General features: G+C 45.6%; 15 protein-coding genes across 15 annotated transcripts; 5 read left to right on the top strand and 10 right to left on the bottom strand.

Annotated features, from left to right (window-relative positions):
- Nucleotides 1-262: 262 nt before the first annotated feature.
- C8R40DRAFT_1013773 (uncharacterized protein) lies at nucleotides 263-1,094 on the bottom strand (the record flags this gene model as incomplete). Its single annotated transcript, XM_046222899.1, has 2 exons — nucleotides 263-726; nucleotides 785-1,094. Coding segments are annotated over 2 exons (774 nt in total), but the record flags the coding sequence as incomplete, so codon positions are not given.
- A 2,515-nt stretch (nucleotides 1,095-3,609) lies between these two features.
- C8R40DRAFT_1023313 (uncharacterized protein) lies at nucleotides 3,610-3,899 on the top strand (the record flags this gene model as incomplete). The annotated part of the gene is made up of 2 exons (XM_046223039.1): nucleotides 3,610-3,732; nucleotides 3,780-3,899. Coding segments are annotated over 2 exons (243 nt in total), but the record flags the coding sequence as incomplete, so codon positions are not given.
- A 2,495-nt stretch (nucleotides 3,900-6,394) lies between these two features.
- C8R40DRAFT_1111625 (uncharacterized protein) lies at nucleotides 6,395-6,618 on the bottom strand (the record flags this gene model as incomplete). The annotated part of the gene is made up of 1 exon (XM_046228374.1): nucleotides 6,395-6,618. A coding segment is annotated over exon 1 (200 nt), but the record flags the coding sequence as incomplete, so codon positions are not given.
- Nucleotides 6,619-7,565: 947 nt separating this feature from the next.
- On the bottom strand, nucleotides 7,566-9,229 carry C8R40DRAFT_1111623 (uncharacterized protein). Its single transcript, XM_046228373.1, has 6 exons — nucleotides 8,661-9,229; nucleotides 8,589-8,605; nucleotides 8,182-8,532; nucleotides 8,012-8,127; nucleotides 7,891-7,950; nucleotides 7,566-7,836 (listed from the first exon to the last, which is right to left on the bottom strand). Exons 1-6 carry the CDS (start codon nucleotides 9,161-9,163, stop codon nucleotides 7,759-7,761), a joined length of 1,125 nt encoding a protein of 374 aa, XP_046084853.1. The 5' UTR covers nucleotides 9,164-9,229; the 3' UTR covers nucleotides 7,566-7,758.
- Nucleotides 9,230-9,531: 302 nt separating this feature from the next.
- On the top strand, nucleotides 9,532-11,836 carry C8R40DRAFT_1049027 (amidase signature domain-containing protein; the record flags this gene model as incomplete). The annotated part of the gene is made up of 12 exons (XM_046224542.1): nucleotides 9,532-9,738; nucleotides 9,796-9,985; nucleotides 10,042-10,061; nucleotides 10,128-10,242; nucleotides 10,314-10,535; nucleotides 10,586-10,685; nucleotides 10,749-11,019; nucleotides 11,081-11,105; nucleotides 11,152-11,264; nucleotides 11,328-11,455; nucleotides 11,519-11,658; nucleotides 11,715-11,836. 12 exons carry the CDS (start codon nucleotides 9,532-9,534, stop codon nucleotides 11,834-11,836), a joined length of 1,653 nt encoding a protein of 550 aa, XP_046084852.1.
- A 78-nt stretch (nucleotides 11,837-11,914) lies between these two features.
- C8R40DRAFT_1048810 (glycoside hydrolase family 13 protein) lies at nucleotides 11,915-14,544 on the bottom strand (the record flags this gene model as incomplete). Its single annotated transcript, XM_046224527.1, has 20 exons — nucleotides 11,915-12,043; nucleotides 12,090-12,129; nucleotides 12,180-12,386; nucleotides 12,442-12,503; nucleotides 12,568-12,594; nucleotides 12,702-12,848; nucleotides 12,904-12,946; nucleotides 12,996-13,014; nucleotides 13,069-13,114; nucleotides 13,176-13,244; nucleotides 13,301-13,363; nucleotides 13,415-13,539; nucleotides 13,587-13,623; nucleotides 13,671-13,709; nucleotides 13,781-13,876; nucleotides 13,934-14,013; nucleotides 14,068-14,116; nucleotides 14,171-14,200; nucleotides 14,255-14,389; nucleotides 14,452-14,544. The coding sequence occupies 20 exons, from the start codon at nucleotides 14,542-14,544 to the stop codon at nucleotides 11,915-11,917; spliced, it is 1,536 nt and encodes a 511-aa protein (XP_046084851.1).
- Nucleotides 14,545-14,974: 430 nt separating this feature from the next.
- Nucleotides 14,975-16,801, bottom strand: C8R40DRAFT_355526 (uncharacterized protein). Its single transcript, XM_046234819.1, has 5 exons — nucleotides 16,569-16,801; nucleotides 16,156-16,519; nucleotides 15,980-16,102; nucleotides 15,215-15,925; nucleotides 14,975-15,158 (listed from the first exon to the last, which is right to left on the bottom strand). The coding sequence occupies exons 1-5, from the start codon at nucleotides 16,673-16,675 to the stop codon at nucleotides 15,066-15,068; spliced, it is 1,398 nt and encodes a 465-aa protein (XP_046084850.1). The 5' UTR covers nucleotides 16,676-16,801; the 3' UTR covers nucleotides 14,975-15,065.
- On the bottom strand, nucleotides 16,701-17,093 carry C8R40DRAFT_1015159 (uncharacterized protein; the record flags this gene model as incomplete). The annotated part of the gene is made up of 1 exon (XM_046222921.1): nucleotides 16,701-17,093. A coding segment is annotated over one exon (393 nt), but the record flags the coding sequence as incomplete, so codon positions are not given.
- Nucleotides 17,094-17,162: 69 nt separating this feature from the next.
- Nucleotides 17,163-17,624, top strand: C8R40DRAFT_1111569 (uncharacterized protein). The gene is given in 3 exon segments (XM_046228372.1): nucleotides 17,163-17,272; nucleotides 17,283-17,347; nucleotides 17,424-17,624. 2 exon segments carry the CDS (start codon nucleotides 17,295-17,297, stop codon nucleotides 17,524-17,526), a joined length of 156 nt encoding a protein of 51 aa, XP_046084848.1. The 5' UTR covers nucleotides 17,163-17,272; nucleotides 17,283-17,294; the 3' UTR covers nucleotides 17,527-17,624.
- A 1,746-nt stretch (nucleotides 17,625-19,370) lies between these two features.
- On the top strand, nucleotides 19,371-19,844 carry C8R40DRAFT_1111566 (uncharacterized protein; the record flags this gene model as incomplete). The annotated part of the gene is made up of 2 exons (XM_046228371.1): nucleotides 19,371-19,771; nucleotides 19,822-19,844. A coding segment is annotated over exon 1 (263 nt), but the record flags the coding sequence as incomplete, so codon positions are not given.
- Nucleotides 19,845-19,874: 30 nt separating this feature from the next.
- Nucleotides 19,875-20,556, top strand: C8R40DRAFT_355251 (uncharacterized protein). Its single transcript, XM_046234817.1, has 2 exons — nucleotides 19,875-20,435; nucleotides 20,489-20,556. Exon 1 carries the CDS (start codon nucleotides 20,021-20,023, stop codon nucleotides 20,399-20,401), a length of 381 nt encoding a protein of 126 aa, XP_046084846.1. The 5' UTR covers nucleotides 19,875-20,020; the 3' UTR covers nucleotides 20,402-20,435; nucleotides 20,489-20,556.
- A 101-nt stretch (nucleotides 20,557-20,657) lies between these two features.
- C8R40DRAFT_1048600 (uncharacterized protein) lies at nucleotides 20,658-21,783 on the bottom strand (the record flags this gene model as incomplete). The annotated part of the gene is made up of 5 exons (XM_046224518.1): nucleotides 20,658-21,082; nucleotides 21,146-21,310; nucleotides 21,363-21,445; nucleotides 21,500-21,621; nucleotides 21,679-21,783. 5 exons carry the CDS (start codon nucleotides 21,781-21,783, stop codon nucleotides 20,658-20,660), a joined length of 900 nt encoding a protein of 299 aa, XP_046084845.1.
- A 222-nt stretch (nucleotides 21,784-22,005) lies between these two features.
- C8R40DRAFT_1048883 (putative aryl-alcohol dehydrogenase) lies at nucleotides 22,006-23,931 on the bottom strand (the record flags this gene model as incomplete). The annotated part of the gene is made up of 6 exons (XM_046224531.1): nucleotides 22,006-22,317; nucleotides 22,377-22,553; nucleotides 22,608-22,784; nucleotides 22,835-23,035; nucleotides 23,096-23,633; nucleotides 23,684-23,931. The coding sequence occupies 6 exons, from the start codon at nucleotides 23,929-23,931 to the stop codon at nucleotides 22,006-22,008; spliced, it is 1,653 nt and encodes a 550-aa protein (XP_046084844.1).
- Nucleotides 23,932-24,417: 486 nt separating this feature from the next.
- On the bottom strand, nucleotides 24,418-25,300 carry C8R40DRAFT_355059 (uncharacterized protein). Its single transcript, XM_046234815.1, has 3 exons — nucleotides 25,176-25,300; nucleotides 24,769-25,124; nucleotides 24,418-24,684 (listed from the first exon to the last, which is right to left on the bottom strand). Exons 1-2 carry the CDS (start codon nucleotides 25,240-25,242, stop codon nucleotides 24,811-24,813), a joined length of 381 nt encoding a protein of 126 aa, XP_046084843.1. The 5' UTR covers nucleotides 25,243-25,300; the 3' UTR covers nucleotides 24,418-24,684; nucleotides 24,769-24,810.
- Nucleotides 25,301-26,031: 731 nt separating this feature from the next.
- Nucleotides 26,032-26,220, bottom strand: C8R40DRAFT_1019473 (uncharacterized protein; the record flags this gene model as incomplete). Its single annotated transcript, XM_046222978.1, has 1 exon — nucleotides 26,032-26,220. A coding segment is annotated over one exon (189 nt), but the record flags the coding sequence as incomplete, so codon positions are not given.
- Between the last annotated feature and the right edge of the window lie 62 nt (nucleotides 26,221-26,282).

Genomic DNA, 26,282 nt, shown 5'->3' with positions numbered 1-26,282 from the left:
CAAGGGAATACTTATCTCAAGAAACATGCAGAAACACGCAGGTTTATTGTATGGTCACTAACCGAGATACAATTATATTACTTCACTAGCAACGGGCGCGTTTAGACGGTTGTAATATTAGAGACTCCTCAAGGTCCGAAAGATCACTAACTTCATCCAGGCCAGCAACAGTACGGATTGTACCCCTCCAATCACCCCTGCAAAGGTCTGCCCATCGCGTAAACTTCTGCAGGCCTAATTTCCACCGTGAAGCCCGCGATGCTTCCCGTTCAGCGCGTTCTATAGCAGTTGCCTTTTCTAAGAAGGATTTGTCTGACTGAAACCCGTTGTCGCGCCATCGGAAGAGGCCACCAGAAGAGTACTGTATCATCACGTAGCGGCTCTCGTGTGCTTGAATGGGGATGGTAGAGTGGGTGATAAGTGCAGAGGGAAAGAGGATGGTGGAGCCAGGAGGAAAGCGGATGATGAGCCCAAGGTCCCAGAGCACGAGGTGTCCACCTTTGTCGGGGTCGAATGGTCCCATGTTGGTATCAGCGCACCAGCTGGAGGCACGGTTGTCAGGATCCATGTGAGGAGGTGAAAACGAGCGGGGTCCCAGGTTGAAGGTGGTCGCAGCAAAGGCAGTGTTTGGGAAGCTAGCACGCAGCTCGGGCTGCTTACATTGTATTGCGTCGTTCGTATCTCTATATTCTGCATAGTTCTTGTGGCAGAAGGTGTTGAATAGAGCTACAGAGAGTTCCGTTAACGTTCAAAGGGCTCAGAAAACGAGAAACAAAGGTTGTACCGTTTTGAAAGCCTGAGATGCGGCGAATCGCTGTGTTTTGAAGAAGCTCTTGTACGGCGCTTTGGTTGGCCCTGCCAGAGACTTTGTAGTTCTGTGGTTTGCGCCGCCCATTGCCATAACCGTATCCCACTGTTCGGGAGGCAAATTCTCCACGCCGGCCATGTTTCTGTGCTGCGGTGAAGGTGCTGGACTCACGGCAACGCACAGCAGCAGCAGCAGCTTCAGCTTCGACTGCCTGCCATTCTGCCCCCTTGGACCCGCGAGGAACTCCGCCAAGGACTGCGATAACACGGTCATGAGCATCAACAAGCACTACGCAGCTCCTAGAAAGAGACGTGTCAATTAAATTCACAGTGGAAAGACAAGCTATACACACTGCCCGTCCCATTGAAGAAGCTTCAAGCCACTCAGCGTGCTCAGGGCTTCAAGATCTTTCCAAACCCTTTGAAGCCCAGGAGAGAGCTTTTTGCGAGGATTGGCGTTCCAGCCGCTAGACGACACGGGGAGAGTGGAGGCGTTGAAGTCTTCAAGCTGTATGGGCAAAGCTCCTTTAGCCAGCTCGATGACGAAAGGCTTTATGCCCCTCCTCGCGACGCGTTCTACCGCTTCCGCAGCCCGTTTTGCGCGCGAACACTTCGTAAGCTTCGCGTGCTTCTTGTTGTTGCGGGATAGCGAGGGAGAGCTGTTGGAAAGATCGTTGGGGGGTAGCGGTTCTGCGCGCACTTCTTCGTCAGCTTCTTCGTCGTCCTCAAATTCTACCTCTCCATCATCTAAGGATTCTCCGGCATCTTCAGCAGCCATGCGCGCTTTGTGATCGGCCTCAAGAGCAGAAGAAAGGTCGAAGGAAGGGAATTTGATACGAGCAGTGGGGACAGCATCGCCTGCGCGTAGAGATCAGTCTCAGTTCATCTCATAAGGGAGGTTAATGATGAGGGGGTTTTTTATCAAAGAAAACACGTTCCAGGAGGAATTTGCAGCCAACAGAGCCTTGCCTAGATGATGGGCTGGGCATCTGTTGGCTGGGAAATTCAAACAGGAAGAGAAGTGGAGAGATAAAATCATGAATGAGGGCACTCACCTAGATTAGAGCCCATCTCAACAGGGAATTGGTGGTGGTGAGGAGGGAGCAAACAAGAGAGAGCACAATCAACAAGGACGCGTGACGGCGGTCGGGCAAACGATTCCGTTTAAACGCGCGCTCTAACGGGAGTTTCCGGTTAAGCGCGCATTTTTTTTTCGCGTCAACTGTGGCTACGATGCTGTAGCTCGCTGTTTTCCCCAGCCATCCCAACAAAGCTTCGACCCAATATTCATGTCCGGAACCCCATCGACCCTCACACACTCTTACTCGCCTTTATATCTCCCATCTCTGCCTTTCTCGACGTTCTTTTACACCCAACTCACCCAACAAGCTCTGCTTCAGAGCCGTCCAAACAACTATCTCTTTTGTTCGCATTCTTCCAGCCTGATAGGCTTTCAAATCATACAGGAAGATCCCTTCGCGAATACGACGTCTTCAGCTCGTAGGTGCGTAGCCTCCTTTTCATTGCTTTATCCAAGTTTGATAGGTACCCTCAGGGTGCCCCTCCGGTTTCCTTGCCATTTAAGGTGCCGCCATTCCCACAATCACTTCACCTGTTCATCCTCCAATCTCAAGGCAACACCATCTGCACAAACTCCGGCCTCATCTGCTATTTTTAGCCGCCTACTCGCACCTTCACCAAAACTTTGCACCGCTGCGCCGAAACGTATCAACAACACCAGGTTTCCTTCTGTCGCTATACCCTTGAACCATGAACCACCACCGATAGCTTCACTCCCCTCAACACGGCACGGTTTGCATGCGACTCGGACGGCGACCTCCTTTCCGTTGTTTCGAACGCGTACGTTGCGAACACGTACCCGCAAAGCGTGAGTCCAGGTGAGGTTCTCATGCTTGCCTGAGGTTCTGGAAGCCATCAGGTGAGCCCTCTAAGCCTCAGAGGTGACAAAGTTCACTAACCGGGTGGTAGCTTTCGAGGATGAACTCGCATGCAAAGCTGAGCTTTGCCTTGGAACGGACACAATACTTAGAAATGAACCAGGTGATTCGCTGTTGCCCTTCGTTACAGATCCTCTACACCGCATCTTCCTTCACCACTACTGTAACAAGGCTGAGAACTTCACACGCATGCCGCATGCCCAGCCCAAGGGTTATTTAACAGAGGATAGGGCAAAGACAAGGGAGAGATCACTTTTGCATCTGTATATCTAGTCTTAATTGGCTATCCTGAGCATGCTGTCGGCGATACATGCAATAGGTTTTGAAAGCCGTCCTATGATATTTTTGCACACATAAAATCCGTAGTTCCTTCAGTGCCTGCATTGGCTAGAACTCTGTACCGAGTACCCCTCTTTGAGAAATAGGAGCTGTTCTCATCACTTTATTTCGTCTTCTTACTTGTGAATATTCAGTCATTATGGGAATAAAAGATCTTTGGCCTGTGAGTAGCCATACAATGCCTCTTAACATTTCTGAATACTTGGGTTACAGCTCGTAGATGATTGTGCAATTTCATGCCAGCTCAGGGAATTCGTAGTTCAGCATGGGTTCATCAACAAACACCACGGCTCACGGACAGTTGTTATTGGGGTAGACGTCAGGCAAGTAAATGAATCTATATCTCATAAACTCTCGCCAATATATATACAATGTATATAGTTCATTCTTGGATGGTTTCCATGCCGCTGGAATGGCTGTAGGCCAGCTTCATGGCTCCAATACAACGCTCACCCAGTTCTTCAAATTCCTGTGCGGTTTATCAAAGACCGGTGCCCACTGTATCTTTGTCTATGATGGGGATGAACGCGCACAAGTCAAACGAGGCCGTCAAGTCATCACAAATGAATTGGACTATTTGAAGCAATCGAAAACACTAGTCAAGCATTTCGGTTATCACTGCCATATGGTATGTCTGTATATCTTTGAATGAACAAGATATGTAAGCATCAACAGGCTCCAGGCGACGCAGAAGCGGAAATAGTTGACATGCTCAAGCAGGGCATTATTGATACTGTTCTCTCCAAAGATAGCGATGTTTTTCCCCTCGGAGCGGAATCAGTCATGAATCTCGTGGTACCGCAGTGAGTAGCCTGCATTTTGTGCTATCCAAAATTTAAATTTATGTAGGGATAAATCAAGATATTGGCAAGAACTGTCCGTCCGTATTTACTCTGTCAGAGCCATCGGGTTCTCACAAGCAGGCTTCCTTTTAATTGCCTTACTCCTTCGCAATGATCTGGGTAGCGGTATAAACGGAATAGGAGCTCAAACTGCGTTCCGCCTTGCACAAAGTGGTTTCGGTGACACTCTTCTCAAGGCCTACAAATCCTTTTCCATGATATCACAACAACTTACTCAGGCCTGTCAAGACTTAAACAGAGACATGGCACATGAAATCGAGTTTAATAAGAAAGGTAAAATGGGCATCTGTAGCCCTGTGCGAGCAAAGATTCTCCGGGACTCCCGATTTCCTACGCTTGAGGATCTAGATGTCCTGGGAACATTCCTTAATCCCGTAACTAGTTCTTCCAAAGGGCTATCTGTATCAGGCTCCCTCAAGCTATCAACACTGCCTAACATTAGTGGAATTGTAGCATTTTCTACCGAACACTTTGCTTGGTCCCCGAAGGTTATGTTAGAACATCTTCACCACGATCTTTGGCCTGGAGTTATTATCCGGATGTTGTCTTCTGTATGTATTTCTGCACAGCGGAACAATACCTACTGATGATTTTTGTCAGAAATACATCGCCTACAACATCAAAAACTCCGAATTTTTAGTTCCCTGCCTCCAGAATGAATTCGAGACAGACAGAAATGGGAACTCTTATGTACCTACCCTTTCAACCACCATCCTCAGCAAAAAAGCGCTGGATTTCACAGCAAAAAATGCAGACGAGACCATTCCAATCACGTTCAGTACTGCATTTTTCGTTCAACTCACTGGTCTCAATTCTGCCATTGCCAAAAGCCGGAGAGTCAAAGTCCCTGTCGCGATGATTGCCGTGGCTACAAATAACGTACACAAAGTCATCAATCTCCACCAATTGATTGGTAGGTAGTTTCATTGTCCCTTGTATGTTATTTCAGCCTTACTTCATTGTTACTTGCAGGTCCCCGTCCGCATAGGATCTTTACTCAGAACCCGAACATGGCTTTAGAAGCTTCAGGTAAGCTCGCATTATCTTTCCGTTCAAACCAATGCTTCAATTGAATCTAGGTAGCCGTAGTTCACTTGAGCTTCCAACGAAGCGAAAACAGAGCGAGTTCGTTGTTGGGAGCAGTTCCAAGCGTAGTCGATCTGGCAGTAAATATTTAGGTCTTGTTGAGCTTACTGATAGCGAAGATGAGCTAGTATAAAACTTGGACTGTCTTTATTCATTAGTACTGTAAAATATAATGCCAACTTAACTATACCCCGCTATCCCTTGAACCTAGCATGAATGTAAAGACTGAGGCAGACATGGAGAAGGACAACCGAGAAGGACAGGCACAATTGGGTGCATAATTGTAACCTGATATCTCCGTAGACATTGTCTTTTTTGTCTGCTCACTCAACTTCGCAATATTTATGGCAGAGAGAAAAAGCTGAAGAGACGAGATTGCTGGAATAAAAAGACGATTATACAGACGATGCACATAACGTTGCTTGATACAATTGTTTTGACCCTTAGATCAATGAATTACTTACTCAATGGACAACACAAGCCTACACAAGCTCACTGTCACATATAAGATTTGGTTGACTTTGTTGAACATAGCTAACATCTAAGCATAAGCAGCAGCGCTGACATCTCCCACCATTCCCACCATTGTTCACAGCATATACAATTTCCGCAACGGGCTTTCTATTACACGTAGTCATCACATCTTTGGAAGCAGCAACTCCGTCCCCCTCAGCCCTCCTCACACTTACACTCACACAAACTTCATATCCTTTGCTGTCCTGTCCACCCGTCCACATCATCACAACAACTTGGATACGTGCCCTCCTTCAACATCATGCAATCTCTACTGTGAGTTTTCAACTCTTCATACAACTCTTCATACAAAATCCTGCTGCTTGCATCCTCCATCCTCTTGCTTTACTTTCTTGCTCTGAATCTGTCTCTTGGCATGGCACCGTGGATTTGGTTAGTTTACTAACGGGTTTGCTTCCACCGCCGTCGATTGCCCGCTCGTTGGCCGGAGCGCGTGGATCCGTCGGGTGATGCAGTGCAGTCCCTAAAGGGGACCTGTCATTACGCATCAGGTCACATCTCGTTATGATCTGTTACGAGATGTGACCCGCATGGTCTTTTCTGTTGGTCTCAATTGCACTTCGTTCCGACCGTGACATCAAAAAATTGCTAAAATAATAGATTTGGTTCCTACAAGACTGCTACCTGAAATTTCCTGTCTCTGACCACAGATTCCCCTCATCATCATATGCCCACAGCACTAACCAAACCTCTCGGAATAATGGACTAAAATATTAACAGTCGCCCATGTCACGGTCGAAATGGGGCTCGTCGCCTTGATGGGGACCGTGACGCACACGTGACGGTTGTAACTGTACATAGAGGTACAGTACAGTCGACTCCCTCTTAACCCATACCCCTATAAACCCATACTCCCTTATACTCCATACATTTTCTGAGTTACCGACCTCGTTTGCAGGGAAATGCCATACATAACCCATAACTCTCCCATACCCCATAATCCATACCTTTTTGGGGGTAATCTCTGCTATATTTTTACCCATAACCCATACCTTGATTGCTATCATTGCATTTGATACTCCCAAAATGGGATCATTCAGTAGACAATTGGCACAAAATTAATACTAACTCATTAAAATGGTCGATTTACACTAATTTTGAGCTAAGATAACCCATGTATGAGGTGTTAGAGCTCCCGATTAGGCAAATTGTCACGTATGTCACTCGGTGTGACCACCCCATAAACCCATACTCTCCCATAACCCATAGGTCTGGACCTCCACGGAGGGGTATGGGTTAAGAGGGAGTCGACTGTATCGTTGTCATCATCATGTAGTTGGTGAATTGGACCTGATTTGAATTGAGGAGATGGACTTAGTACAACCAAAGTCAACGCGACGCGGCAAATTCCGAGGTTAATCGTACGCCTGCCCTTAACCAGCAGCTATATAAGAGTACTGCTCGCAAGTTTATTTTCTTTGGACCTACCTCGTTGTAAGGACCCCTCCTTAACCGAAGAGATATTCGAGTATAGTAACTGGGTACGTTTTACCATACCATGCTTTGTACTGGTTGTTATCAATTTCATTCCAATAGCAGTTCACGAGACGGTGTCGCTAATCGATGAGGGCTAATGCAATTTGCCAAACGAGTGTGTTGCGTTCTCTTCTACCCAATATTCCACATTGAATTATACTTGCAGGTGGGATTGCAGATGATGTTCCATTGATGATGCTGTGCAGAGCAAGCAGCTACTAGATCACGGAGACTGAGGAGTCTGGAGTTCCAGGTTGTGCAGTCTCTGTGTTTACGCCAGGTGAGTCTGTCAACATCCTTACTGAAGATCTTCCTGAATCCTGAATGGTTTTGCTCAATAGGTGGTGAGACAACATTGAGGCCTTAGCTTCGGCTTTGCTTCGATCGTGTTCAATTCACCTGCCGTGTTTTCAAATCAAATACACCAGGCCAAATTCTTAATAACTCTTTCATGGTTATGCACATGCCACTAGTTGCACAATGAAATTGTTATATACATGATACTGTGTGATTCTGTGCAACTCTATTGTAGGGTGTGTCAGTGAGCAAGTAGGTTCAAGAACACCACCTTTGACCTCGACAGCTAAGATTTGACGTTGAGCAGACAGGTGATTTTTTGGGGTTAAGATCATAAAACATATAATAAACACCCAAAAGGAAGGACAAGACAAGATTGAGAAAACAATTGTTCAGCATCAAGTTTCCTTTGATTCTTTCTTTGCTGAGTCTCCCTTGAGCATCTCCCAAAGTTCTGGCCCGTCGCGAACAAGTGCCTAAGAAAGATTATGAGGATTGAATTTAAACTATCCAGGGTGTGGCAGCCTCACCACAACCACCTCAACAGCAATCAGAGCTATGATAATAAGTTCAAGATTATGCGAGGACGACTGAAATAAATAACATGATTAAATAGACATATAGGAACAGAATCTGAACAGATATGCCTACCTCCGTCAATAATTGTCTCAATACTGATTGTGCTTCGGCAGCATACGTGATTTTGTCATTTACCAAATCCGTGCGGAGCTTGATTTCCAAAGCATCGCTCATCGACTTGAAGTATCCTGATAAATCGATGGCGTTATAGTCATTGTCAGAGAATAAATTATACCGCTCACGTTCTAGTTCTGGTTCAGTCCAATAAAAGTCAGGAATGTCGCTAAAGTTCTCCCTGTTCAGGTTCAGTCCTTGCCTGAATTTCATTAATTCGCCCAGTTTCTTGATGAGCGCCTTGCGACTCATTCCAGGCTTCCCGGTTTCCTCGAGAGCATGGGGCAGATGCGTCATCGAAGATAGATAATCATCCAATGACACCTCAAGCCCGGAAAGAGCTGTAGAACGCGACAATGCTTGGGAGAACGCGTATCGAGCGTATAATGTTTCTCGAGGGAAGACCATGGGCGGTAATGTGGAGAGTGATGCGTCCTTAGTGTCGAGGGGCGTCGTTTTTCCTAATATGATCAAGTCACCTGAATCGGATGGCGTCTTATTTCTCCATGTTGTATGAATGGTAGAGGTGAAGTACCTTGAAGACGGGTTTCTCTGTTGACATGATAGTCAGACTCCGAAAACCTGAAGTACGAGAAGTTGCCTCAACTCTGTCCGGTCAGTTACGAATTCCAGTTCTTCGGTTTCTGCTTCCTTTAATAATGCTACTTGAAAGCCAGGGACCGGTCGTAATACCTCAGATTCGAAATTACGCGCGTCTTTCTCTCCAAGGCCCCAGCATACAAAGCTTCCATTACCAAAGACGAAGATTTCTCCCTGCTTCCAATTTGGAATCCAGAAAGCTTCATGTAGAACTCGAGCGCCGGTAAGTAAGTGACCAGAATACAGATGGTTTTGGAGGCGAGAAAGAAGGTATTTTTGCGCGGTGGCTAGAGTAAATACAGTTTCGATACTGCTTCTAGTAGGAGTCGGGTTTGCCCGGATGGGTAGTGAAGCTGAAGCCGTACGCCGAAGAGCAGTCGTAGATTTAGGTTTTATTTTAAGCGCATTTCCCTCTTCGGAAGATCCGGTAGCAAAACTTCGAGTGAAAGTTGATAGTGCGAGATTGCGTGTGGGGATGAGACTAAGATATCTACGAGAACAGCATAGCATTGTGGAGTGGAAGAAATACCAACGGATTTCTGCGCGCTTATGTACACTACAACAACGTGCATACGGGCGCCTCTCATACTTTTATTGAACTCTTCAGTGAAGCAAGTACAAGGCGCGGGGAGCAGCTCCAGTGGTTCTTGTATATGTGTGTGCTATGCGTTCCTTTGGTGCAATTGTAGCTTGTAGCTACTGGTCATGGTATGGTTCGCTTCTCATAGATATTGTAAGTTTTCTATCATATGCAGGAAAAGTCCCTCTAACTCCCACAAGGATCATGGGAGATTGACATCGTATATATAGAGGTAAGAGTCTTCGGTCCTGAGTTCCTTATCTCAAACCAGACCACCACGATCTCGTTGTCTTGTTCCATGGAGTCGCTCTACCCGTCATGGCCCCAAGCAGCTCGCAATGCAGTGGCAGAGCGTGACGCTAGCATTCCGGCCGATTTACGTCTTCCTCTCGACTTTATCGCAAGCTATCCTGCTGGATCTGATGTACTCAATGCTGCTGCTACGAGTGGATTATTGTCTGAGAAAGAACTCCAAATCACAGACACATCGAGTGACGCGACGGCTGTAAACTTTTCTCGATCTCTGTTGTGGATCTTCTCCTTACTCTTTTCTATGATACAGATTCTCTCCGCTATCAAAAACAAAGATGTCACCGCCGTCGAAGTTTTGACCGCGTTTATGAAGCGGGCAGCGATTGCACATCAGTTGCTTTGTTGTCTCACCCAGATCTCATTCGAGGAAGGATTGGCTCGTGCGAAAGAGCTTGACGATTACTACGAAAGGACCGGTGAGTTAGCCGGTCCTCTCCATGGTGGGATAATTTTGGTAATTCACTGTGTAGAACACGAGCTCACTTGGCTACTACAGGGCTTCCGATCAGTGTCAAAGTCAGCAAACCTTAAATTCCTCAATTCTCATCTACTTAAAACGATCATTACTGTTAAATCACATAGGATTATATGGGTCTCAAAGGGAAGAGAGCTACTGGTGGTTTTTCGGGCGATTTAGACAGGCTAATTTCAACTGAAAACTCCCCAGTAAATCAAATCCTCTGGGATGCAGGATGTGGTATGTATATGTGCGAACAATGCGCATACATTCGTTTCTTATCGACCCAACTATCGCATTCTTTCTCCTAGTGTTTTACTGTAAAACCAATGTTCCCCAGTCCATGATGCATCTTGAAACCAAATCCTTTTGGGGACAAACTTTGAATCCTTATAATACTCACCTCACTAGTGGGGGAAGCTCCGGCGGTTGTGGGGCTTTGGTTGCATTTGGAGGTTCTCCTTTAAGTATTGGTTCTGATATCGGTGGAAGTCTACGCTCACCTGCTTCCTGCTGTGGAATTTATACCCTCAGTACAATCATTCTTTTGTCATTTTTCTTGGTGTCTGATGTTGGACGACAGAGCCTACAACCGGTCGCCTACCTAGCAATGGTTTGCCAGGCTGCGGGGTGGTACCTGGTAATGATGCAATCCTAGCTACTTGTGGCCCTCTTGCCCGAAGGTTGGTTCAAGTGTCTGAATCAAAGGTATTTCGCCGGGTTGACAGTAAAGTCTTCATTTGTAGCTCAAGAGACATCGTCCTCTTCTTTGACGTTGTTCTCAAGACCCAACCTTGGTTACAGGACATGGGTCTTGTTCCTCTCCCGTGGAAGCCTGAAAATATAAAGTGGACAGGCAAGATTCGTTTGGGTGTGATGTGGGACGATGGAAACGTGCAACCTCAGCCGCCTGTTCGGCGTGCCCTCAAAGCAATGACTGAAGCTTTAAAGAGGACGAATAATTTTGATATAGTTGATTATGATCCTAAATTTCACAAAGAATTGGTACTCATGGCTGTAAGTGTGCCTACTCTTCAGTCCCTATTTTTCTGACAAATTTATCTTCTTCAAATAATAGCAATCTCTTTATTTTACTGATGGAGGTAGGTGGCTTGTTTTGCATTCAGAGTCAAATTTAAAAATTGCAAGGCGCAAGTGTGCATGCTCGAGCTGCTGTCACTGGAGAGCCACTTTGTCATCTTACTGAGTGGGTGATTAGCCTCCCGGGTGTCAAAGACCACACATCTCACCAGCTCTGGGAGGTTCGTCTTAGTCCACGAGCTCAATCTCAGCTTGTTTAACATGTGACCAACCATCGTTATCAGCTGCTACTCGAACGGGACGCACTTAGAGCAAAGTACTACTCGCACTGGAACTCCCAGAATATCGATGTTCTACTTTGTCCTGTCCAATACGGAGCTGCTCAACCTCTTCAAACAACCAAATATTGGGGGTGAGAATTCTGAAAACTCCAGTTATACCGAGTTTTTCCAGATTCTTATTCTTGAACTTATAGATATACCTCCGCTTTCAACTGCGCAGACTTTCCAGCAGCCGTATTCCCTACCGGACTGAAGGCAAGCGCTACATTAGATCCCAAAGATACCGAACCTAGAGAGGCTTGGAGTGAGGCTGACGCCTATTGTGCAGCAGCATGTGAGTGAAGCAACCTTTTTGCGCACATTGATGCATCCTGAGCCTACGATCACAAGATGACCCATTATTGTCCAATGATGCGCCCCTCTCCTTGCAGCTGGTGTCCAAGCGTCATGCAGACGAAGTAGTCATGCAGGCACTCAGGGAAATCGAAAAGGTGCTACCTCTACGAGATTGATTGAACGTATGTATTATAGCCATTGTACTATCCAAGGATCCTCCAGTGCCCAATTGATCCTGCACCAACCGTCTCATATTAACTCTCCAGTTTAACCCAAACCTGAGCAGAACCTGCAAAACAAGTAAACTCACCCCAGCCTTCAGCGTCTATCTCTACTCGCCCATCCGTTGTTAAGTAGCTTTGGAATGTTGATTCGGCATGGGACTGTGAAATTGCATTAGCTGTGTCCGACTACGTAGAAAAAACGTACCCGTCCCACGTTCATTCGAATACTATGCACGTAGTCACTACTCGATAATCCCAATCAGTCGGCTGTACAATGTGGCAAGTGCGAATTCACTCCTCTCGATTACTCAGGATAACAGCACACCCGGAATGCGTTGAATCACCCATGCGAACAAAACCAATACAGTTCTTTGTAGATGGGTAGTCCTGGGTGCCACCATAGGCATACAATTTCCGTGCTTTTACAAGTAGCTCGAGGTTGCGGGCGATGTTTTCGTTGAAACATTCTGTGTTGGGATAGAGATCACCGTAAAAGACGCATCTAGCAAGAGAATAAGATAGAAATATTTTGAGGCCAAAAGTAAATGACGACATACGGGTACCCTGTACCCCGCAAAAGGATTACAGCATATGCTTGTATTTTGAAGTGGTCTCCAACCTAATGGAATCGAGGAAATTACGTGGGCTTGCAGGAAAGGGGATATGTCAGAGTATGTACCCACCCAACTTTCGAGGCTCTGACCCTCGACCTGAACAAGTAGGAATGAATCAGCAGAAGCTTCATTCTGTGATATATAAGGAATTACAGTGCTTCAAATATAATCAGACTGGAGAGATACATCAGTTCGCAATACACGTACTCATGGTTATCAACGAAAGTGACTGCATGACCAGGTTTAATTTTGACGAGGGAATTATCCATCAGGGTCCTCAAATCATAGCGGGAGTAGTGTTGACTAGCATGGTGAAAATTCATGTGTAAAGGGACGTCAAAGAAAGCTGTCTGTGGAAAATTAGTGAGTATGTGCGCGGGAAGAACAGGGAAAGAATGGCACCACCTCCCCTTTGAAAGCACGAGTATAAGGTAAGACAGAATTGATACTTCAACGAGATGAGCGTTGCGACAGTGAGAATGATCATCGATACACACTTGCCGGACCAGTATTCCGCTATATGGACAATTAGCCTAAACATCCCATGCAATCAGACGACATGGAGCACACCAACTGAAAACATTCTGGAGTTTGTGGACTTTCTGGTGCTTTGAAGCTGACGGAGAAGCAGTTCAGCAGTTAATTTTAGCGACGTTTGATGAAGGTGAACAGCATACGAAACGTAAAGTGAAGCCACGATCTATGTGTTTAATAGCATCAAGGCGGAAACCAACTGCACCGGTAGTCTGAAACCCTCGCCACGTCAAGGTGTTCTGAATGAGACAGAACGATCAAGACACACCTCCATTATCCACGATCCCCAAGAGAAGAAATCTCTCTGTACTTCGGGATGGCGATGGTCAATCTGGGAGTATAATGAACTTTGCGACGCTGTCAGATATCTTCATTGACCTACATCGACACCCAGAAGGTAATCATAATTTCCAAGCTCTTTATCAACATTTTTTGACCAGCCTTTGTGGCCTTTTCCAACAATTTTGAAAACACCTTTTGTTTGTGTCTTCTGATCCCAGTCGAGGCCTAAGGTATAATCAGTCCGAATCCTGTGTACGTGAAAAACTCATCACCAGTGAAATATTCTTGGTTCCAACGCATGCTACTATACTGTGAACAGTGAAGAAAAATCATGCACAGACGATAGGATCTCTTACCTTATTACCTCGTCCTGGAAAGTCAAAGACTGTCCAACCCTGCATACAAGGTGAAAGCCAAAATGTCAAAGTCAAATCTCATCTTGAAGGCCACCACTAGAATCAGATACCTCAATTTCTTGTCGTGGACCAAGTGCCTTCAGACGATTTTGGGGATCGACAGGAATAACCTTGACCTCTTCCACTCTGTCGGCCCCGAGCTTGTGCTACCCAGGACTTAGTTCTCACTACGGACGGCAGAGAAAAGGCGCCTAAGCCCGTACATTGAGCACCGCATCGATGATAATATCTACTTGGTGTTCTTTCGCGACGCGACATGCGCTTAAAAACTCTTCTTTTGAACCTTGATCAAGGCGTCAAGGAGATGGAGTGACATGGAGTACAAAAAAACACGCACCCCATCTTGTGGCGATCGAGCCTTTCTGATCAAATTCGCCCAAGTCCCACTGTAGCATACTGAGAACAAGGGGTCATTACCAGAGGGCACAAGATGGACTTACAAGATCATACGCATCATATCCTCTTCCTTCCTAAGAGAAACAACTCTCAGTCAATTTGCCCAACAGTGGCGCAAGTGAATTTACTGGATGTGCTGCTTTGTTCGGTGGAGGTAACCAGACTTGAGTAAATCCCATTTCTGCCAATGTCGGTATCTCATTTTCAAAATGCTTCCACCAGCTTGTTTCTGTTACTTGGGATTCCCATGTAAAGAATTGGATCTTGAATTGTCGTGCGCTCAATATTAACTTCAACGTTCAACGTTCAGCAACGCCATCCGTACCATTAAGGGATTATCTTTACTGCCGTCCGGACCAAGTTTCATGTAGCTCAAAGGCGCCGGAGGTGAGGAGAACAGCGATTTGAGAATGTTCATGGTGGCTAAGAATTAAAAGATGTAATATTCAAAACGTATAAAACACTTCTTGGCATGACTGGAAGGTAAAGCGGAACTTGGAAAACGGGCTAAGAAACCCGTGAAGCACGTGGTGATAGTAGATTTGTCAGCGCTGATTCGTTATAAAGCTAAATTTTGCCGACATTTTTTTTCACCGTTTACCAACCACCTGCACCCCCGTCGTTTCGTATGGGCGTCTTGCTACATCATGGACCTCGGGTTGAGGTGCAACTATACGTAGTTACAGGTGCTTCAGACCAAGATAAAGCCACCTTAATCGCTCTAATCACGCTTTCCACGTCGAGAGGAGTTTCATGACGTGGCTACAGAATTTTGTGTCTTGTATATCATGTACTTTTTTGTTCTCGTATTTGTTCAATTTGAATGATTCCAATCTTACAAATGAGGACAGGATGGATGCATCATACCTTATTCGGCGTTGAAAAGTGCAATTATGTGTGTACATACAATTGGAACAAACATCAAACAAGGAAGTGGATTTAACGTCTCAGTAACGACAAAAAACTGGTCGAGCGTGCAGGAATGGCTTGCTCTGGTTTTAGAGGCGAGAGCACTGAAGGGATCCCGCTTCCCTAAACCGGAGGTAAGGATTTTCCGAGTGATTAAACATAGCAATTACTGAACGCACCTGTGAACCAAAATCCAAATTCGAAAGATCCATCTTGCTCGAGGATTGGAATAAATTGATCTTCCTCTTCTTTGTTGTGCCAGGTTTATGACTGCTGGAGCCTCCCGATTCGGGGTCTACAGTGGCAGTCGATGCAGTACTTTCTGCCCTAGAGGGTAGCGTATTTTTGCCAACCCCCCGTACTTTGGGTTTGGGTCGTTCCGGGTCGTCATTCCGCTTCCTTCTCTTGGCAGGAACTGCTGATTGTGCCCCATCACCTTCCACCTGCTCTTCGTTTATTGCATGGAGAGGAAAAGCTTTCCGCTTTCCTTTGCGGCCCTTGATATCCTCCTGGGGAATGATCTCGATTTCGAGGTCATTGGCAGGCGCAATTTCTTTCGTGTTAGGTTTGAGGCGAGACCTTGTCGTTCTCTGTGGCTGCTCAATCTCCGTTCCTGAATCGCTGTCAGCTGTATGTTTTCTCTTTCCTTTTGCGTGTGCAGTTGCAGGAATATCATATGCGTCGGCATTCACATCCAAAGGAGAATACGATGATGACGACGCGGCGGATGCAGATGCCTTGCGCATGCGGCGCGATGATGGTTTGGCGGAAGATTTTTTGGAAGCAATTTTGCTTTGGGATGTTTCAGCAGCGGGAATGGGTACTGGAGACAACGGGCCAGCCTGGCTCACAGTACGGGCGACTTCTTCTTCGGATTCAACCGGAGAATCCTGAAAGAGCGGGTGTTCATTGCGTGAGGATATCAGCAAGTGGAGTTTACGAGCCTTGTTGATTTTAATTTCCTTAAAAGACTCGACCTCGAACAGGAGTTTCTTATTTACTTTTTCTAACTTCGCAAGTTTTTTCTTCAAGTCTTCCGCTTCACCTTGATAGGTTTCTGCGTGATTCTACACAGCGGATTGGCGGGCTGAAAGAGAGAGATAAAGAATTGACAACAAACCTTCCAATCATCCAGATATTGTTTGGCCTTTGCCGTTCTCTTTTCCGCCTTCGCATATTCTCCTTCTCGTTTGGTGAGCTGATTTTGAGTAGCTTGAAGTCGTATTTCGAGTTCCACACGCTTCTTCCGTTCCGCTTCCATTTCCATGTCGCCTTTACTTTCTAGTGATTGCCACTTGGCAATCTGCCTCTTCAACTCATCATTTGAGCGCTTGAGTTCGTCGTTGACCCGTTCCGATTCAGCGAGTTTGGAGCGTTCCCCGTCGAGCTGTAAGGTCGTACGCTCGAGTTTGACGATGAAAGACTCTGAGGAAATTTGGGTTTCTGCATTCGTCTTGTGCAGCCCATTTAGCTCGGCCTGTGAGCTTGACAGTTTGAATACACCGGCCAAGGTTTAAGAAATATACAACGCACTTCGAGATTGGCTCTGGCTTCTTCAGATGCTTCCAATCGCTTTTCCTGCATCCCCACATGAGCAGCAAGCTCGAGTATCCGAGCGTTGGAAGCCTGCCTTTCCTCATCACGTAGTTGTTCTAATTCTGCGACTTTGTCCTCCAATTCCAAAATTTGACGCTCCAAAAGACTCTCCTGGATCTGAAACTTGGTGATTGCAAACTCTCTCTGCAGCGCAGCAACCTTCTCCTTCCGAAGCAAATCTTGCTCGGCAAGTTGACCTGATCTCTGCTTCTCCAACTCTACGTGCAAGCGCAGTTGGTGAATACGGTGACAAGACTGAAGGGTGTCACACGCCTCTCGCCACTCTCGTTTCTCAGCATGAAGCTTAGTTTGGATGTCCTGTACTACGGATTTAGCTCTGTTCTTTTCCTGTGCAAGCTCATCTTTGAGTTTCCGAATGGTTTGCTCATGCGTCCGGTTGCGCTGGACAAGGTCATCAATATGACTCTGTTGAGAAGCTTCAAGGGAGGGCGTTACAGCCCTACGCGACATGGAAGAAAGATTCAAGAAAGATGCGCGGGAACATTACATATGATTTGTTATCTTGACACGGGACGCAAAAGCCATGGCAGTTCATTTGAACTGCCATTAAGGCATCCACTGTGGCATCTAGTTGTGACCAGTGACTGTCACGGACTGGCAGGGATCAGCGTCAGCCATGACTTCGGCAAGCTTCGGCATGACATGTGGGGTTTCACCGTATTTTTATTTTTGTTGACTCTTTCTCAATATTGCATGTAAGTACACATTCCCTATGTGATTTAGTAGAGTAATATTCTTACAAATCATAAATATTATCTCTTCATTTCAAAGAACTTCAACTTTTCATCTCCAAGACCTGTATTGTTGGCTAGTGCAGCTTGAAGCACCTAATATTTTTACTCTCCTTACTTTGGCTGCTAGAGAGCATTGTTGAGCCCCAGTCAATGATATTGTACAAAGAAGACTGTTGATAACAAGTCATAGATAATATATAAATGACTTGTTATAAGAAGTGCTTTTAATAATTATGCAGTTGTAATAACAACAGTTCATGCTTCATTTGGATCAGTAATAAGGACTGTTAATTATAATGAGATAAGGAATTGAATCCATGAGTGCTAAAAAAACAAAAACTCACCTGCGCACTCCGGCTGCACCAAACTCATTCATAGTATGGAATATATTGAGTCACGTACTATGATTACATTTTGTTGTGCAGCAATTTCATTATTTATTGATGGCTAACTGTAGCAGCCTTAGTAAGTTTAGTAGATTAATGGTGGGGGCAAGCCCCCACACCCCTAGGTCCTAACTGACCAAGTTGCTGGAGCTTTGGCAATCCCAGCAACAGGTTTCAGATATTCTGGGTCTCAGTGTTCAGTACAGACTTGTAATATTAGATGTATTTATAATTACACAAGCTTACTTCTTATGAAAAAGTCATAATAATGAGAATTTCTTGTAAGAGCAAATTGTAATATAATTATTGGGCTTGTTATAACAACATTTGTTGTACAAAGCCATGGTTGGCTAATCATCTGTAAAACCTATATCTTTGGCTAAGAGCTCGAAAGCAGCTGACAGCACTGTCCAGCTGGGAAAGTGCTCCCAGCAGTACTGAAAAACTGCTGGGAGTGCTTTCAGCACTGGACAGCACTCTCCAGCTAGTACCCTTGCTCTCATGAACATCCAGGTTTTACAGATGATGTTGTTCAGCTAATATTATTACTCTATAGCATACAGGTTATGCAGATAGATTTGCTCTAGGGGAAAACAATAAATGAAAGCTTAAAATCAGACTAGTGCAAGGACAATGTCCATTTACACTATTCTACAGTCCAGTTTATATTCACTGTCCAGGTCTATTCTTGTTTTTAGCTCCAAACAAAACTGAAAAAAGGAGATGCAGAAAAAAAAGAAATGATTGGAAATTTTGCCAATCCAGGATTCTATAATAACTTTAGAGTCAATGATAGTGCTGTCCAGCTGAGCAAGTATTCAAATAGTTCATCAAGACCACTTGAAGTGCATTTATTGCATGAGATTGTTGCTTACCAGCCCATACTTACAGATAATGTACATTTTGCCATTGCTTTGAGACCTTTCAAAATAGTGCAGAAATAATTAATAAGTGTAAAACTGTTTATACAGTTGCTCAGCTTATGTAACATTTGCACATTGTCAGCAAACCACCTCTGAGTAACAAAAAATATGTATACCTGAACAGATAAATTATGCCTTACAAACAACTTCTACTAATATTCCAGCTAACAGAAAAAATCATGCATTGATAGGTTCATCTTACAATCAACTCTATTATTTGAAGCATGCAGTGTGAGATAATGTTCATGTATGCATCTGCAAAACCTGTATGTTCGCCAGAGCAAGGGTACTGGCTGGAGAGCACTCTCCAGCACCCAAAGCACCGAGAGCAAAATTTCAACCTTGCTCTGGGTGCTTTGGCTGCTGGGAAGCGCTCTCAGCTGCTTTCGGAGAATTAGCCGAAAAAACAGGTTTTGCAGATGTGTGGGATATGTCTACCAGCCTGTATCAACTGGTTTTGTGGCCTAGTTGTAAAACAATTCTAACCTCAACCTTATGATGGTCTTCTTATACTGCATACATAAAGAGGATTGTTGAAGTAAACAAAAGACTTGCAGAATTTTGGGACATAGCTTATATATTCAGCTTGGAATTTACATTGTTGTTTTCTGTTATTTATCAAGGTTCATGATCGAACGGACCGCTGCGCTTGCAACATAACCGGTCACGACCGGATGCCAACTGTGATGCCTTAATGGCAGTTCATTTGAACTGCCATGGCTTTTGCGTCCCGTGTGATCCTCCGTAATGCCTCGGCATTCTGGGTTTGTTCCGCTACTATCATGGCACCGGGCAAACCAATTGGTGTGATAAAAGTTCAAGTTCCGAGACACAATGCACAAAGGATGGGAGCAAAGCTCACAGCGGAAGTAGAAGCACAGGCTGATTCTGCAGGAATCCGAACGGATGTTGGCCAATCAAGCCATGAAATGACCCAGGCAATTGTTCGTCAATTCCTGGCTTCTTCTTCTCAACTTAACTGAAAGACTTCCGTAGGAAAGTGCATCTGAATGGAACTCCCTGTTATTGACTGCCAGAGCTAGTCGAGGGCCTCATTGGGATGTCGGTACACAACAGTGAGCATTCAGCTGGTTCTGTTCAATCCAAGAGTTCACAGGATCTTCAGATTTCACGTAGAAGAATACTCGGATCTATACTACGATCCTGCAATTCTCCGCGAATCTGCTCAAAAGCAATACGAAGAAGAGAACGGTCCTTCGGAGGAACAGCAAGAAAGGCAGGGACAGACTTTGAATATTCAAAGAGATAACTCGTTCCACTTATCCAATCCTCATAATCCACCACCAAACCGCCATTCAGGACCTATGGGTGGAGGGCCACCTCCGATAAATTATCCGTACCCCAACTCGCCTTCCGTGATGAGAGGACCAGGTCCCGGACAAGGATTTCCTCCGGGGATGCCTTCAAATCAGTACGGAAGACATGATGCTTCGCCTGCACGGATGCAAATGCATATGAGCGGTGGCATGGGTGGAGTTGTGGGCGGTGGCATGGGGATGGGAGGTATGGGGAACATGGGCGGAATGGGCGGAGGTATAGGTAGTATAGGTGGAAATATGGATTTTGGACATCAAAATCCTGCAATGGCAATGGGTGGTGGAGGAATGGGTGGCATGCCTTCTCCCGGTATGATGGCTGGACGAAGAATGACAAGAGGCATGGCAGAGGAGTATGGGATGCACTAATCAAACCTTGTACATGTGTGGTAGTGATGTAGACGTATGTTGCACTTCAGATGTTCTATCCTGACAATTGAGCTTGTTCGAGCTAAGTACAGGTGCATGTACCCTCGCTGGAAGATCAAATACAATATAAGTGGCCTCTAAAGTGTTTTAAAAGATTGGTCCATGTCTAAACAATAATATACTGCTATCGGGATACTATCAATCATCCGAGCGAGTAAAGACAGGCAATGCTAAGTCCAAAATAGGAATAATTGTATCAATTGGGGTAAGATGTGAGTACCACGAGGGGAAGCAGAAGCAAAGGCAAACAAGATGTGAGCATGATAGGAGCAGCACTGTTACTCGAAGAGTTAGAAGTTGCGCTGGGAGCTGCGCTGGGAGCTGCGGAGGCACTACTATTCGTTGCAGTGATCTTGACGGTTAGAACGGCAACAAAACCATCTACTGCATTTTCACCATCTGTAGCCACTGTAAGGTTGTGGTTTATCCCAGCGCTGGTGTTAGGCAGTAGACCCGAAACGTATTGAACGGTTGTAGAGAAGGAAAAACCATTGGATGAGGTATTCCCAGAATACGAGGATGAGTTGGTTAGAGAAGCTGTAGGAATAGTGGAGCCCGTGATATTTCCAACAATCCAGTCTCTGCCAAAATTGTAGCCGTTCACCACGATGTCGTGATTGCCTAAACGACAAGAAGGGGCCTCGTGAGTTAGACAAATGACTTCCCTCGAAGTTCGTGACGTACTCGATGCTGGAAGCTCGTAAGATGCAGCCACGAAAACTGCGTTGCTATCTGCAGCACTGCCATTCTGTATCCAATAACGAAAGTGATTCCCACCGTCTATTGTTTCTTCACAGGTGCCTGTTTGTACATTCCCGTAGTCCCATCTCATGACACCGGTTTGGTTGACTGTTGACCGTAAGCTCAGCCTATGTGATGTTCGGGAGGATTGCCGACTGACTTAACCCATTTCCATCACCCAAGTTGGCTTGTTGATCATCACCTAGATGATTCCCAAGACATTCACCAGCGAAGCCTAAAGAACTTCACAAGACGAAGAAAGTTTCAGCGATATAGAAGCATAGATAAGGAACTCACTTGAAGTAGTTCTGTAGCCCGCCATCTATGTTCCCATCTTTCAATACAGCAGAGTCAGAGTTTGCAGAAATGATCAAGTTAATAGGTTCCTGTTGGCCTAGCGGACTCGTATTTTCTACAGTCTAGATTCAGAAGCTTGAGCACTACATCGTACTGCTTGGGAAGTGCTCAGAGCGAACCGTTAACATAGATCCTCCATTGCTCGAGGGATTGAAATACCCTTGGGATGGCGTGTCCCGCAGCGACAGACTTCCACTGGCCGCGTCAACTAAACCAAAAATCATAGAATGATAGAGAAGAGCGGTCAGCATAACAAGTCGTTTTAAATAGTGCTAGTCGTTGGTGCCAGTTGGCACAAGTTGAGAGAATAAGGATGAAGGAAGAGAAACAGGCGGGGCGCGTGTACATAAAATTAAATATAAGAAGTATGTAATGGAACCAATCAATCAATCATTCCTCAATTCGGATACTTTCTACATTCGATGGCAAATAATGCCCAGAATCAACTACCTATACTCATTTCCACAATCCCCAATAATTTTATAAACCTTTTCAGCACGCTTCAACACCAGATTATTGAGACTCTTCGTATCATTTTCGTCCAATTGCAAAGAAAACACCTTGAGGTTCGACTCGATGTGCTCTGACACACCAAGGCGGGTGCCAACAATCACAACTGCCACTGCAGGACGATCAAGGACCCAACGCGTGGCTACGTTTGTGAGGTCGACATGATGCTTGTCTGCTATGTGCTTAAGCCTCTGTAGCAAGCTTTGGAAGTCACTCCAAGATGCCCATGTCGTTATCATATCGAAATACTGTATATAATCGAGATACATGTGAGTTTATTGTTATGTATCTCGAATGAAGAACGAACCTTTCTCTGAGAGGGCGTCAACTGCAGCGATTCACTGTAAATATCCGGAGCCTCAACGCCGAGCCATTTCTCTGCGATGAATCCACCGCACAAGGAGCCGTAAGTCAGGATTTTGAGTTCGTATTTATTACAAACTTCAGCTAACTGAATCGATGGGCGGCTGTCTATCAGCGAGTACTGTAAAGCAATCATGAATGGAGTCACTCCGGCACTGGCAAGGCAAAATTTCACCTGAACTTGATTGGAAACCAGGCCGACTTCTCCGATTTCCGACAAAATGTGCAGGCATGCTTCCTCTGTATGCACAGCATCAAAATTACAAAGACCAATATTTGAAACGAGCTCTGGATGTGATCTTGATATTTTCACCAACTCGGAAAGAATGAACAGGTAGTCCTTGTTTGAATACTACCAGAGCCTTTGAGTGCGCCCACTCAAAGAAGATAAAGTTTACTTACATCATACCAATGGAATTGCAGCAGTTCGATTCGTCCTCCAAGCCGTCTTGATCGTTCTTGAACAGCTTCCATGACGAATTGACGTGATATATCGATCTCAGGTTGTCGAAATATACACCATTTGGTAGCAGCAACGACCGTGGTAGCGACCGCTGGTGGCAAACTTGCACGAAATAGTCCATATACAAGTTCAGCATCTCCCTGTGAATACAAAGCAGGATTGTAAGCAGTTTTATACTGGTAGAATATTGACCTTCGTACATAGTGGTCAGCCATATCAGTCGCTACCAGACCTGCTTCTACCAGTCGTCCAAGAGCGGCGTTCTGCTGTTTACTCGTTGCAGAACCCCAGGCAGGAGAAGATAGTTGCCAAAGACCATTGAACAACCTCGGTATTTTCAGAGTGCCCAGAGGGGTGTATAGGGTCGTCACCATAGTTCCTGCATTGGGACGTGATTTGACCCAATTTGAAATTTGAGGCCTAACATGGTATTCGGGGATATCAAGCAAGGCGTTATCCGGGAAAAACCAAGAATAAGCGTCAGTAACCTGAACTCGTGCCCGAGTGAATGGACGAGACAGTCCCTTCTCGAGACTATAGGTATCGCATGTCAACAGCGCCCGTTGAAGTTCTAGCAACCTGCTTTGTAACTCTTCTGTTCTAGAAGGTCGGCTTTCCTTGAGTGCTTGCATAGCTTGTACAACATCTCCACAAGCTCTTATAAGCATGGTTTCTAGCTCGCTTTCTGATGCCCAGAGAAGGCGAGCTTGTGCGATGGAGGTAAAAAAGTAACTGAGACTGAGTTATCGTAAGTCACACAAACTGAACGATAGATGCGAATAACTTACTACGGAAGAGATTCAGCAGCGATTTTGCTGGAGAACATGCACCGTACAGAAGCCAGAAATTGAGGAGCTTTCGGGGCGTCGTGATTGAACAACTCTGCAGGAGGTATGAAAGAAGGAGGAGATGCTCTCAGTCTTCTCTGGACATGATCAACAAATATGGCTTGCGAAGCTCTTCCCTGAGATACCAAAGCTCTCAAAGCTGATCTGAGGATGAGCGGAGGCAATTGAGCGATGAGTACATCGTCCATAGTGCTTCTGATTCAGACAGGTTGAAATTTAGAGACCAGTTTCCGAGGTATGAAGGAAGAGCACCTACACATGTCCCGACATTTCGTTGGAGATGACTGAGAAAGAGAAATGAATTCGAAATAAGGATAAAAAGATAAGGTGAATATTCAGGCGGAGCTTAATGTGGTGGCATCTCCCAGCATGGATGACTTAGTAGGTTTGCAAACACGGTTACTAAGATGAATACCGTTCGTTCACCAGGTTCAAGATTTAGATTCAGAGTCGAACAATGAAATTGTTCTTGCTGGATTGATCCGAGCGTAGGCCTTCTCAGACGAGTTCTCTTTAGACGTGCAAGGCACTGCGGGGAAAGCGCGAAGACGAATCGGGTGAACATAAGTACTGTGGTTAAGGAACACGGCTTAAAAGGTCCGAGTGGTACAACATCTTAAACTAGCGACGGGAAGTCAGACAGTATTGCACCGAACCAAAGAGGAACACTGACTTGAACAATTTATCTACCAATCTCTTCGTTTTGAAAGATTTTCATCCGTTTCAGTCATTCAGATTTAATCCCCACACAAAAGTCGTTCAAATGAGATGCAAGAGCAAAGATATGGTATTCTCGGCGGAAAACAATCACAATTGACCTCTTTCAGAGCCATACCATCTGACTATGTCCAGCGATTTTGTTTATCCATGTATTATGAAATTAGTGTAATATGGTGAGGGGAGTCCACGGAGCTACTGTGATCGTCAGACTTCAACGATTTCTGGTACAAAGTGAACATTGTAAGTATATTGTTGACTACAAGAACATCAGTAGGAGGACGAGATATCAGGAGATGAGGACTCACGCCATTTGAAGAACGATACAGTCACAAAAAGAAGGCTTTATACTACGTGTAGAGTTTGGCAAGGCGAGTCAACACCCCATGTTCGATGGTCGTTTCCCACAACTGCGTACGAGTTTTTAGAATTTCGTCCGCCAACTGCGCGCGCCGTTCTCGGGCGCGGCTCAAAAGATCAACCTTATTAATCGTACGACCAGATGAATTGTACGGACGAACAGCAGGCGGCGTGAAGACCGAAGAGGTTCCAGTAATTGTCGGCGGAGGAGGCATATTGCGCGCTAGCGTAGGAAAGAGAGCGCTCAAGGGAACAGCCGAAAAATTGGGCGGATGCTTCGCTGGTTGATCAATACCTTGTAGTTCTTTGTTATGATGAGTTCGCACTGTCTCCGAGATCGTGCGCCACCACATACCTTGGGGACAGTCCATCAATCCCATCGGGAGATGACCGCCACTACCCCCTATCCCTTCTTCCATCATGCCACTCGAGAAATATGGTTCCCCGTATTCTTTCGGACTACTCGTTGGAATCAGGCCATTGAAAGCATCCAAATATCCTGCTGTTGGTAGCATGGGTGTTACCAATTCTGTGTCCCATGGATTCATGCTGGGAGCCAGCGATTTCAAATCGAAGGACGTGGAATCCGAAGAATGAGCGTCAGTTTGAGGCTGCCCACCAATGTTCGAAGTCGGATATAAAGATACAACTGAGTGCGAAAGATGGTTCCCGTCCCCTGGACCATTGGAAACTCTAGCCCAGGGACCGAGATCGAGTGGTAAGTCGGGGATTGAAGAAGGTCCCGCGATTTGGGGAGCTAAAGAGGAGGAATCGGAGAAATATGTCGCGGTTTCTTCTAGCGAGGGAGGCACCTGGTAGGTCTGGAATATCGACATCCAATTGTCTATGACCGACTGGTCAAGTTCTGGTGTAGACTCTTGCGCACCGGTGTTAGCAAACAGTGAGCCAAGGTTAGATGGACTGGTGGCTGCTTCATTCGAGTCACCTGACTTTGGTGAGACTGTGAGCAATGAAGCTAGGAGTTCATCAAATGGCGACGATTCGGGGGCTGGGGAAGAGCGGACAGGTAGATCTGAAGATTTCACAGGGTTATTACTAGCATCAGCCAAAATATCCTGTGAAGGCATATCAGGCAAACCATATAAGGTGGTCTCATGCCTATAGTGACCTTCTACCTTGGGCATTGCATGCTCCCATTCCTTCATTAAATTATGATCTTGCATTGTAGTCTGCAGCTCTATTTGCCGGTCCTGCTCCATATATTTTCGTATAGCAGCTTTACGAGAAGCAGCCTTGATCAAGGACACAAGCTGGGAAACAAGTTGTTTTCCCCGGGTTTGCTCCCACGTTGCCGAATAAGCCTCAGGGCCTTCTCCTGGCTGGAAAGGATACGGCACGTCCCAGTCAACAGCACCAGCAGGTACTTTGTTCAGTTTGCGCTTCTTGGGCACAGGGCCTGGGGAAGGACTGTTGTTGGTGTCTTTGATGAATCCTGGAAAGC

This window comes from Lentinula edodes (assembly GCF_021015755.1).
Source record: "Lentinula edodes strain Le(Bin) 0899 ss11 chromosome Unknown C8R40scaffold_24, whole genome shotgun sequence".
Lineage (NCBI taxonomy): Eukaryota > Fungi > Basidiomycota > Agaricomycetes > Agaricales > Omphalotaceae > Lentinula > Lentinula edodes.
Note: the sequence above shows the minus strand (reverse complement) of the source record. Positions and strands in the feature narration are given on the sequence as shown.

What these genes read in the sequence shown, in the direction of transcription:
- C8R40DRAFT_1111623 (XM_046228373.1), bottom strand. Translation starts at nt 9,163, where the DNA reads ATGCTATGCTGTTCTCGTAGATATCTTAGTCTCATCCCCACACGCAAT. An exon ending in GACTGAACCAGAACTAGAAC is followed by an intron (nt 8,128 to 8,181) that starts GTGAGCGGTATA and finishes TCGATTTATCAG; the next exon opens with GATACTTCAAGTCGATGAGC. An exon ending in TGAGACAATTATTGACGGAG is followed by an intron (nt 7,951 to 8,011) that starts GTAGGCATATCT and finishes TATTTATTTCAG; the next exon opens with TCGTCCTCGCATAATCTTGA.
- C8R40DRAFT_355526 (XM_046234819.1), bottom strand. Translation starts at nt 16,675, where the DNA reads ATGAGGAAAGGCAGGCTTCCAACGCTCGGATACTCGAGCTTGCTGCTC. An exon ending in AATATCTGGATGATTGGAAG is followed by an intron (nt 16,103 to 16,155) that starts GTTTGTTGTCAA and finishes TCCGCTGTGTAG; the next exon opens with AATCACGCAGAAACCTATCA. An exon ending in AGGAAATTAAAATCAACAAG is followed by an intron (nt 15,926 to 15,979) that starts GCTCGTAAACTC and finishes CCGCTCTTTCAG; the next exon opens with GATTCTCCGGTTGAATCCGA.
- C8R40DRAFT_1111569 (XM_046228372.1), top strand. Translation starts at nt 17,295, where the DNA reads ATGTGGGGTTTCACCGTATTTTTATTTTTGTTGACTCTTTCTCAATAT. An exon ending in ACTCTTTCTCAATATTGCAT is followed by an intron (nt 17,348 to 17,423) that starts GTAAGTACACAT and finishes TTCATTTCAAAG; the next exon opens with AACTTCAACTTTTCATCTCC.
- C8R40DRAFT_355251 (XM_046234817.1), top strand. Translation starts at nt 20,021, where the DNA reads ATGGGTGGAGGGCCACCTCCGATAAATTATCCGTACCCCAACTCGCCT.
- C8R40DRAFT_355059 (XM_046234815.1), bottom strand. Translation starts at nt 25,242, where the DNA reads ATGATGGAAGAAGGGATAGGGGGTAGTGGCGGTCATCTCCCGATGGGA. An exon ending in ATTGATGGACTGTCCCCAAG is followed by an intron (nt 25,125 to 25,175) that starts GTATGTGGTGGC and finishes ATCATAACAAAG; the next exon opens with AACTACAAGGTATTGATCAA.